Below are 12,214 nucleotides of genomic sequence, written 5' to 3' on the forward strand. Positions count from 1 at the left end.
AATTATTTCTCAATACTTCAACCTATAATACTAAATTATTCCACAGTCATTCTAAGGCTGGATTTTTGTTTGCTGTCCAGGCTTTCTGAGCTTGGACTATTATCTTTTTTGCCATACACTGAGCTTCTATTCTAAGTTTCTGTGATCTCTACTGACCCATTGCCTCTCATTTTGTCTGCTGGGTTCTTCACAATCCACCTGCTTATTTCAGCCTGTGAGTATCTTCCAGACACCTAGATTCATTCTACAAAACTGAAGCAAGCTGTCTGAACTTCAATCTCACTGCTTCCTTTCTCCTACTATCCACCCTGACCCTGATGCCATTGACCTAACATGACATATTCCTGATCTGTCACTGTAGCCTCCTCTGGCATTCTCTGATTACTTGAAGGAAACACAGAATACCTTGGAACCCCATGAGTTAATAGGAACATGTAGAAGGAAATCAAATTTGATAAAATGCTAACTATTTCTTGAAATACTGAAATCCTAAATTAACAAGAACTGAAAATATGTAGTTATTTATTGGCCAGTGATGCTCAGAGACGTTGAGCTCTGTATTTTGAATCCAGCACTATTCATTCAGCATTTTAAACGTCACTGGAGGCTAAGTCACACCAACACATCTTATAGATTAGTCATGGCTCAGAGAGTCTTCTTATCATCCAATTAGATCACTAATCCCTCTCCCTCATTATAACAACATTTTAATTTTGATGCACAATAATAATAACAACCCTATTAACATAACTTATTTTACAAATTAAGAATCCATTAGCACATTTTATTTCCTCTAAATGCCCCAATGTTTGACCACCACCCTACCCGCAATCTATACTGACATTGAAATCTTTTCAGGAGCAAAGCTATTACAGATATGCTGATGGAAGTGTGCAATAAATGAATCTTTCTTCCAGCTATACTGGCATGTATGAGCAACGAACAAGTTCATAGTGTTGTGCAAGCCAAGGACAGGCAGCAAAATATATGACTTGAGTCAAAGCAATGTTAAGCCTAGTCTCTGAAGGCAAGATAATAACGTTTTCATTTTCTTTTCAAAAACACCATGAATGATTCCTACCTTCTCAAGTCCTCATTTATGTGAAGGGAGATCAAATTCTTAGGAATATGAAAAGACAATGTGGTCTCACACATCTGCTCTCGAATCCTCATCCATTTGTTATCAGATGTGGGGAATCTATATAACTTAAACACTGGATTTTTTAATACTGTAAAAGAGGAAGACAAAAGGATAGAGTTGCTTACTCAAACCACTTTTTCAGAACCATCAAATAATTTAACATCAGAAGCAAATAAGCTTTTGTCAGTGGAAATGATAATAATCATGGCCATTACCATTTTTTTATCACTTCATCCCAAAGACTCTGGGACCTACCTTTCTACATGACTGGCAGCTGAAACCTCCTATTCCTCCTGCCCCAGATCACTAAAACATGAGTTTCTTGTGTAGGGTTAGGATTGATTTCCTGTTGTTATTCCCAGTATTCTTGGTATATTGTAAATTTTTACAAATGATTTTTCATTCATTCACTTGTTCATTCTGTTCCTTTGAAATAAAAATCTCTGATTTTTTTATCATCATTTACTTTTTAATTGTGTGCCACACATCTGAATATGAATAAATTTTCATTACATATTATCTTTCAGATCTCAATATTGATTGATGTTCAGTCATCCTTTTCATTGAGACTTGACTTTGGAATTGAGAGAGACCAAGCTTTATGTTTTGCTTCTGCCACATTCTACCTGAGTCCAGTTTAGAGTGACAAATTAACTGTAAATTAGCACTGGCAATTGTGCATCACCCAACCAACTCAGGTCAACCACTTTATATACCTGCATTCTTATCATTATGTTTCTAGACCTATATACTTACAGTTCTTCAAATAAGCAAACTGAAAACAGAATTGCTGAGGCACCTGTTAGGCCTTTTGAATAATGTGGAAAACATGGCAATACCTCCTGATCCTAATGCACACAACAAAAATATTTGTCAAAACTAGTTTCTAAGAAACCACTTAAACTATATTTTCTGATTCTAAATCTATTTTATTAAGGCAGCATATTCAAATTTTTGTGCTATTTTTCCTTATGTTCTTCTTAAGCATTTTATAATTTCCATTGATGTGATGCTAATCAGTAATCACTCCCATCATATCATCTTAAGAGTTTCTTGGGAGAAAGATGTGTGTCATCAGACAAAATCATTTCTTTCATGTGAATGCAAAATGCCTTCAAACTAATGACTTAGAATTCCCTCCGTCGTGCTAATCAACTTCTAGGCATGGTTTTCCTGGGGTTCTATAACTGTGTTGTCATTGATCCAAAGAGAATGTCATTATATAATTCCCATACAATCCAGCAATCATTTATCAATGCCTTAGGAGCTGGGGATATAGTAAAACAACAAAAAAAGAAAAGTTCCTACACATTAAGAGATTATTCTAATGAGGGAGTGGCTCATGCAAACATGAAGAGGCATACATGATTATTGGTAGATGGAATATAAAACACTAACTAGAAGTAATCAAACAAGGATTTGCATTAAAGGTGGCATATAAACTGAAAACTGAATGAAATTATAGATTCTAAAATGAAGAAATAATGAGGGAGAATATTTCAAACAAATGAGAAAGCTTATGCAAAGATATGATGACAATAAAGGAAATACTGAGTTTAAAAAAGGATAAGTCAGAGTGGTCAGAATGTAGACTGAATGAGCGAAAATGGAAAGGTAGGCTACAGACAGATTTTCAAGGTCTCAGTGTCAAGCTGTGGACTTAGTATTTTATTTTGAAGGAATAAGGAACCACTGAAGATTGTTGAGCATGAGTCAGGTTTACTTTCAAAAGATTTTTTTAAATTAAGGTTTTTTATTTTCAATGAACAAGAATTTAGTTTCTTTCCCTTCAGACTCCCACTGGAAATAGAAAAGTAAAAGATAAACAAAACTTCAAAAGAAAATACGAATAGTCAAGCAAGACCTATTCCCTCATTGAATGTGAGCAAGAATGTGTTTCATTCTGCATATTTTTTAACCCTTGCCTTCTTTCTGAGAATCAATACTAGCTGCAAGGTAGAAGAGTTGTACAGACTAGGCATTCAGGGGTTAAGTGACTTGCCCAGCATCACATAGCTAAGAAATGTCTGAAGCCACATTTGAACCCAGGACATTCCATCTTAGGCCTGATTCTCTATCCACTGAACCACCTAGCTGCCCTTACATATTTAGTACTTCACCTCTCTGTCAAGTGATGGGCAACATACTTCATTACGTGTGTTTTGGATCATACTGATCATTTGATTAATCAGACTCCTTAAGGTTAAAGTTGTTTATTTATATAATATTGTTAACAGTATTGCTAAAATGGTTGTTCACTTTACTCGCAGCAATTCATAGGAAGCTACTTGTATGAATTAATGATTTCTCTAAAACTATCCTTTTGTCATTTCTTAAAGCCAATTAGTATTCCATTACTCTTGGCAATTGATGGTCCCCCCTCTCCCCACCTTAGTTTCCAGTACTTTGAACCATAAAAAGAGCTACTATGATTTTTTTTTTTTGCGTATATAGGATGTTTTCTCTTTGAAATATAGTACTAATTGAGGAATGACTGGGTTAAAGGCTTTAACCCAATTTAATCCATTTTAGTTAGAAATTGCTTCTCGGGGGTGGGGGGCTGTACCAATTCATGGCTCCACCAAGAATGCATTTTCATGGGCTGTCCCTCTTGCAGGGAATGTTCTCTTTCCTCATCTCCATCAATTGCTTCCCTGGCTTCCTTCCAGCCCCATTTAAAATCTCACTATCTACAGGAAGTCTTTTTTAATCCCTCTTCATCGTAGTACCACCTTCCTTCTGTCGATTATTTTTTTTTCTTTCTTCTCTATGTAATTTATTTGTACATAGTTCTTTCATGCTATGAGTTCCTTGAGTGAAATGGCAATCTGTTGCTTCTTTTTGTATCCACTGTGCTTAACCAAGTGCCTGGCACATTAATAGGTGCTTGATAAATGTTTATTGATTGACCAAATGTATTCATGCACATGTTTCCTACAGCCCTTTCAATATTTGCCACTTTCTTTCATCAACTTTGAAAATCTGAAGAACGTAAGGTAAAATCTCCAGAATATTATCTTGGTAACAAGGTAGAACACATATCAGAAAGGGGGAAAGAAGGGAAATATTGGTATTGAGAACAACAGTAGAATATATGAAGTACAATTTATCCCAATGCCTAAGAGCAGCTCTAAATACCAATATAATGAGAATGAAAAATTTGATAACCTAGATGACTCAAATACTAGTGGATCAGAAATATCTTTAAAACAATAGTGTCATCTTCAGTGATGAAAGACAAAAAATAGTTATTTTTTGAATTATAGATGTTTCTTAGGCTATCAACTGGGAACTAGATTTAGCAAGGCATCAAGTGTTCAGCCACCTTATGAAGGAAAAAGCCAAGAAATAACATGGCTTATTTGTTTTAAAATAACACCTTTTTATTGAGGAAATTATGACAATTTTCCTTCTTGTTTTCATAGGAATTATTAAGTTTATTTTTCTTCATGTTCAATGAGACACTAACAGTTTTATTCATTTCAGTGTTTCCATTCATTTTATACTGCTAGAAGAGATAATTTTGTATTTAGAAGAGATAATATTGTATCAATGATTAGTTTTAATTCAGTTTTAGGCCCCAATGTACATTCTTCCTTTAGAAATTACTTTGTATATGCTTTATGCTTATTTTTATAAATATTTTAGCCCAGTCAAATACAAGGTTTTTTTTTAAGAAGAGTGACTGCTAGGGCCGTTGGGTAGTACAGTGGATAGAGCTCCAGGTCTGGAGTCAGGAGTTCCTAGGTTCAGACACTTCCTAGATGTGTGATCCTGGGCAGGCCATTTAATCCCAATTGCCACTCTTTGCCTTAAAATTGATACTAAAGAGGGTAAAGTTTTCAAGAAAAAAGAAAGGAAAAAGAATAGGGACTGCTTTGCACATGATCTTTATATATCTATACAATAGTCTACTCTGCACTTAGTAGGTATTATAGGAAATGCTTCCTGGGTGGCACTGAATGGAATTCAAAGAGATTAGAAAAGTACAACTGAGCATTGGAAAGTTCAAACTATTTAACAACTCTGTTATCTATATATCCATCCTATCTGCTAGCCTATGTGTTTCAAATATCCCACATCCTATATTAATTTATTTCATTTTTTCATTTATTTCATGGAATGAAAATTTCTGGATCTCCCTCATCCTTTTGTAAAATACTTTACACTATTTTTTTTTCATTTCTGAATTCTGTCATGAAGTATACAGTCTGGTTTTCTTCCTCATCATTCCAATAAAAACCCTTGACTTCTTTGACTTTTTCATTCCATAGCAATGTAGTACGTTCTAAATATAGTCCTTTGTTGAATTAGTTTAAGCAGAAAATCATGGGCAGTTTGATTAATGAGTTCCCAAAGTCTCATTTGACCACCCAGGGCACATCATCTACATACACTGTGGGAACTCTACTGTTTAGAAAGTAAACATTTGGCAGAAAAAATCAAATAATTAGACAATTCAATCATCCCCTGCCCCCATTCAAAAGGACATATTTAAATAAATGCCCTTATGGTGAAATGTTTTATGCTTAAGAAATTTCCTGAATCATCTTCATTCATTAGGGTTGAAATTTCTCTATTCAGTCAGTTAAGAAAATTCAAGAATATGCTTCATGTTATAGAACAAATCATCAGTCAACAACACTTACTGAGCATTTACTGGTACAAAATACAGAGTTAAGTATGAAAAGGAGGATGAGGAGAAAGAAGAATTTAGAAAGGAGGAAGAGGAGAAATCGAAGAAATCAATCTAGTACCATTTTTTTCATTTGTGTTAGTGCTAATAGAATCACAGAATTCCAGATTTGTAAGTGATTTCAGTGACTATCTTAGTCTAATAAATACCTGAAAAAAAAAGAATTATATTCTGTCATTGATATTTTACTCAAAGGTATACAATGAAGTGGAATATATCAGCATCCAGAGCAGCTTATTCCACTTTGGGATAGGTAACATTTTTAGGAAATTTTTCTTCATATCAGGCCTGACTCTTCTTTTCTGAAATAAACTGCCACATAGCATTCCTAGTCCTGTCCTGGGTGGCAAAAGGGAGCAAATCTAGCCTGTTCCATATGGTGGCACTTCAGCCCCTTCTGTTCCAATAACCTATCCTTCTCTGATATGAACATGAGAATCTCTATGATACTATATTCTCCTATAGATGCTATCCAAATTTTCAATGCTCTGAATAAAATGATACCCCCAAATTGAACATAATATCCCCAGAGGTTACCAGCCTAAAAAACTGTACAGCAGAATTGTGAATTTTAAAACTACTCCACCCTACTCAAACCGTACTATAGAAGATTTGATTTAGCTATTTCCTGATTGTAACAATAGAGATACTTGATCAGGAATGTCTTGGGAACTTTACATTGTTCCACCCTACTTAGTCTAACAAGGTCACAAATGTCTGTACCCATACTTAAGGATTAAGTATCTAGGAGGATGGCCTTTGAGAGACATGTGCAGAAACAGTTGACAGACCCCTAGGCTGTCCTAAATCAAGCTAAGCTACTATTGGTACAGATAAGACACAGGAAAGTGACATAAAACCGTATATATAGGGCATGTCACTTTCTCTCTTTCCCCAGAGAGGTGGATCTGGCTGATCACTTCCTGTGAGCATCCTGGGCGTCAGTTGGATCCTGGAACTCACCCTGGAGGAGCTCACTCAGACAGCTTCCTTGAGACAGTCTCATGGTGAGTGATAAGACTGACTTCCTTTTCCCTTAGGCTCAGGGACGCCCCTTTGGTCAAGGCCTTTAACTCCTGCCTGGCTCAGCCTGAGCTGGAGCAGATTAAATTAACTCTTTTCTCTCCCTCTCTTTGCCTTAATTTCTTCTGTCTATATTAATTAAAATCACCATAATTTCCAACTGACTTGGGTATTTAATTTGGAATATCCCATGGTGACCAATTAATTTAGATTTTAAGTCACAACATTAAAATTATCCTTTACAGAATGATTACCTTATTCCTCAAAACAACTGACTTAAGACTGACTGCAATATTATAGTGTAGACTCACATTTTTCTACTAAAACCCAAATGTGTTATTCAGATACACTTCAGAAATAAGTCTGTCCCATTCACATTTGTGAAATTTATCTTGTGAACCCAAGCATAAGACTATATTTAAGTCTTATTCAAGTAGACTCTATATTCTAGCCCAGATGTGTCAACTATGCAGCGCCATAGCATTCTCAGGCAACCAGATCAAAGTCAAATTGAGAAATATTTAACAAAATAATCAAAAATAAAGATGAAACTTTACATTTGAAAATTAAGTCAACATGTGGCCCACAGTGGATCTTTTAATATGTAGTTTATACTACATATATAGTGAGTCTGATACCACTTTTCTCATCAAAATCTTTTTTTGAATCTGACTCAGTTTTCAAATAGCTATTTCTACACCACTTTTGTGTCATTTTTCCAAGGAATACAAGAATGTGATAGATCTGAGATTTTCCCAATATGGATTACAACCCATCTATCACCTAAATGAATCCTAAACAATTGTGCGAAGCACGTGGGCATAATAAAACTTGCTCAGATTACATAAACCTAGAAATATCAGGAATTCTGGAGCTGTAACCCAGCATCTCCAGACTCCAATCCCAGCACTCTTATCCATTTTCTTTCATACTGCCTCAATCTGTACAAGGAGACCTTAATATCCACTAAAGAAATGGATAGCATATGTTAAGCTTCTAATGACAGGCCACATGGTGGAAAGCTATTGCTGACATATTTAAATGTTTCTTACTAGCAACTGCAACATTTGTATAATTATGTACTTGCATTATGGCTGGGCATTTCTGATTTGAGCAGACTGTCTCTTTCCTCTTTTTGTATCTATAGCACTTAGCACAGTGTCTGGAATATAGTAGAAGCTTAAAAATGTTTATTGACCAACTGACTGAGTAAAAAGTCCAAGAAGTAAGTAATGGATAGATTCTATAAATGACTCAAGCAATTCAAGCAGTTGGTCACTGACGGTGCCAAGATTTTCTCTGTAGAAAAAGTTTTGTTGACCACTGAAGTCTCAGTTTTAACTGCACTTTAAAATACTGACAAGAATTTTGAAAAAAAAATCCCTCTGTATTTTGAGCTCCCTTTCCTGAAATAATTTCTTTCAAAAATCAATTCTAACTTCCTCCCATGAGATTCTAAATGCTCCTCCCATGGCCACTTAAGAGACAAAGAGAGACAAAGATTTTGAGAGATTCTTCTAGTGAAATGACATCTAAGAGGAACTTAAGACTGAAAGGTAAATGGAAGATTTTTCTGTGAACTCACAGTCTGAATCTGAACAGGACTAAAATTTGTTCTTTCTTGTTCTATAATTTGACCCTTTAAAATAGTTATTTAATTTCCAAAGCGGTTACTCTGACACTGAATAGATAACTACTATTTTGAGATGACCATATGAAAGAAACAATAGTGAATATCTATCATTCCCAAAGACAGATAACAAAGGACTATGCAAGAAACTCAGCGGAAGAAATACGGGAATTTGTTCACTCCACTCTTCCTTTTTTTCTCCTTCATCTTCTATGCAAAAAAGATCTTTTTGGGGACTACCAATGGTTTTGACTGTGTTTTATATTGATGATTCAGAAGGTACCACAAAAAAAAGCAGAAAATGAATGCTGTCCATTACCTGCAATTGGGGGAAAAAAACTAGCCAGCAAAAATGGAAGCAGGTTAAATGCTCAATGATATGGGAATAATTAAGTATATTGTGGTAAATGAATGGAATGATTATGTTACTCAGCTTAAGTAAGAAAAATGCAAAAATAACATGTTAGGACAATATCAGAAATAATTTTTTAAAATGCTAAAGCAAATGAAGATCACATTTAATGTAATCATTTAAGAAAAAAGTGGGAAAGAAAAGATAAAAACATTCTAATGGAAATCTAGAAAGAGTAACTGAACAAGTTCTATACTATCTAGTTACTTAGCAAAGTCCTTAAATTCTAGGTGGATTTAAGTTCCTTGAGGCCAAGGAATACAATTTTTTTTTTGTCTTTTTGTGATCAGTGCCTAGCATAGTAGTATCTGGAACACAGTCTATATTTACTATATTTAGACAGGTTAAGTAGCACTACAGGATCCAAATCCAAATCTTCTAGCTGGAAACTTGGTGGGTTTAGGTGGTTATCAAAGAACCACTAGTTAGAAAATTGGATCAGTAAGAATGAATTTTTAAAAACTCTTCGCTATGTAGAATGTTACATGGAATGATTATCTGGAAAGGGAAAGGGAGAGCACAAGGGTTATATATTTAGGCAAAACATATCAATCCAATTCATTTTAAAAGAAGAAACATTAAGAAGTCATGGGAAAAACTAATTCTGTTTGGCATGAATGCTTTTAGACTTAACTGGAGTCATCTTTTAAATGAACTTAACAAAACCAAGGGGAAAAGAAGAATCAATCCCACTCATTCTCCATGAAAACTTGAAGGATCCGGATAATTGATCAATCATCTGATAAATATTTTGAAGCATCAATTCTGTGCTAGGCAATGTGCTAAGCAGTGTGTATTAGAGGCTAAGCCTAGTTGGCTTGGTACAAAGGTCTATTTTTCTTTGTTTTTGTCTTAAAGAAAAGACAACAGGCACTCATGAACCATAATATCTGACTAAAACTACTTTAATAACTGATGTTTAAAAACACATAATATTGGAATACTAAAAATTTAGTCACTGGGCCAAAAGCTGAAAGAGGTGATTTGAAGGTAAAATTTCTGACAACATTATCCAGGCTAATCCCTTGATAGTATAAACTACCAGGTGTTTTATTTACACAGGACTGGCTAAGCTAAGACCTGGGCAAAAGCCACAACAGCTGCACAGCCTTAGGAATTGGACCAAATTGCCACTACCTATCCCTCTATACAGCTCTACCCTCTATACAGCTCTTACCTTTCCTCCATGGCCTCTGGCCTCATTAGAAACATAGTTTGAAGAATATAGAAAAACTTTAAGGAAGCAGGATCAAAAATTAAAGCAATGTATATTTGAAAGATATGCCTCAAGGAAAAACAGCATGGATAGAAAAGCAAAGTTTCTTGTTCCACTGCCAGAGTACAAATGTTTGATTCCTGGCTACCTGTGTGGCTTTTGGCTTTTTGATACCTATATTCTTTCTCTGAACCACCATTCCCTTATTTGTTGAACTAAATGACCTCCATGTTTTTTGAGATTCCCCATTCCATCAGTGGAAACAACACTTGCTCTGGAATCAGAGGACCTGGATTCAAATACTACCTATGTGATCTACCACAAGACACAGACTTTCTGAGAGTATCAAGGTACTATAAGATCATTTTGATTTTAGAGCTATGACTAAACATTCTTTAACACAAGAATATGTCCAAATTGCTAAGGAAAACATCAAGGTGTCAGAACTCTCAGCTCTGGTTTACTTTGCTATTTGGCACAAACATTATAGATACAGAAGATGAGGTCTGAAAAACAGACTTCAAGAATGACAGTAAAGGAAAATGACGAATGTTGGAAGGAATGTAGCAAAATTGGGACACTAATGCTTTGCTTAGTGGAGTTGTGAATTGATCCAACCATCCTGGAAGGCAATTTGGAATTATGCCCAAAGGACTATAAAAGAATACATATGTTTCAGTCCAATAATAACTCTATTGGGTCTGTATTCCAAAGAAATTTTTAAAAAATGAGAAAGGACCTGTCTGTGCAAAAATATTTGTAGCTGCTCTTTTTTGTGGTGGCAAAGAATTGGAAATTAACAGAATGTCCCTCAATTGGGGAATGGCTGAACAAATTATGGTAGATGATGGTGATGTAATACTATTGTGCTCTAAGGAATGATGAACTGGAGGATTTCAGAAAGAGCTGGAAAGACCTATGTGAACTGATGCAGAGTGAAATAAGCAGAAAGAGGAGAACATTATACATAGTAACTGAAATATTATGGGATGATCAAATGTGGTAAACTTTACTATTAACAGCAATACAATGATCCAGGACAATTCTGAGGACTTATGAAAAAGGAATGCTAGCCACCTCTAGAGAAAGAACTGTTGCAGTAAAAATGCAGATGAAAACAGGATTTGTCCCTTGTTTATTTAGGTATATGTTTTGGAGTTTTGATTTTATAAGATTATCCACTTACAAAAATGAATAATATGGAAATATGTTTTGTGTGATAATACATGTCTAAAGAAGATTGAATTGCTTGTTAGTTCTGGGAGGGGGGAGGAAAGGAGGAAGACAATATCAATCATATAACTCTGGAAAACTTATGTGGAAATCTGTTATTAAAATTTTTTTAAAAATTTAAAGAATGGCATCTCTATGTGTTCTTACAACAGTGACCAATATAGAAATGTGTTTTGCATGACAATAAAAAATAATTTAAAAAAATGAAATCTATTTGATCAAGTAGTCCATCTCCCAACCCTTCATGTATTAAATCTATACTATGTAGACCTGCCTTCCATGCAAGGTCTTGGAATCCATAGCACTATATTCAACTATATTTCAGCAGCAGCCAATAAAGGCTCCTGCCCACACTAGAAAGTCCTAGAATTCCCCAGGGAAAGTTTAATATATCCACTTTTTATTAATACCTTTTGTTTTTATGTAATCTACATTCTTTCTTATTCCTTTCTATCTCTTCCAAGAAAACCTTGCCTCTAAAATATATCAATAAATGCCTACTTAATAACTATGTTTAAAAAATGCAGATTTTTAAGGCAAATGTTTAAGTTTTCAATCAATCAATAAACATTATTATGTTTCTAATATATACTAGACATTAGGCTAAGTGCTGGGGATATAAAAAGAGGCAAAAGATAGTCCCTGTCCTCAAGGAGATTACAATGTAATATGTTTTAAAATTCAACAAAGTTTGTTTTAGGAGGTAAATGATGTGTGCCATGAAATGTCTTGATACAATGCAGCTCAAAAGGCCTTAACTCACATGGAAATGTTCTCAAATCTACCCAAGAAAAGGTGAGAGAGGTGCAGCTCTTGAGCATGTGAAGTGTACCTCAATTGGAAAGCAGGTTCAAAGGGTTCTT

The 12,214-nt window shown here is 34.8% G+C and overlaps 1 protein-coding gene across 13 annotated transcripts in view; it reads right to left on the reverse strand.

Moving 5' to 3' along the window:
* Positions 1 to 12,214, reverse strand: part of INPP4B (inositol polyphosphate-4-phosphatase type II B) — a 1,027,382-nt gene that overhangs the window by 254,341 nt on the left and 760,827 nt on the right. For all 13 annotated transcript variants that reach the window (XM_007496289.3, XM_007496287.3, XM_056802732.1 and 10 more), the window contains one exon: positions 1,082 to 1,229. In XM_007496289.3, coding sequence (XP_007496351.2) covers positions 1,082 to 1,229 — 148 coding nt within the window. The remainder of the gene's footprint in view (positions 1 to 1,081; positions 1,230 to 12,214) is intronic.

The sequence above is a fragment of the Monodelphis domestica genome, chromosome 6 (assembly GCF_027887165.1).
Source record: "Monodelphis domestica isolate mMonDom1 chromosome 6, mMonDom1.pri, whole genome shotgun sequence".
Classification (NCBI taxonomy): domain Eukaryota; kingdom Metazoa; phylum Chordata; class Mammalia; order Didelphimorphia; family Didelphidae; genus Monodelphis; species Monodelphis domestica.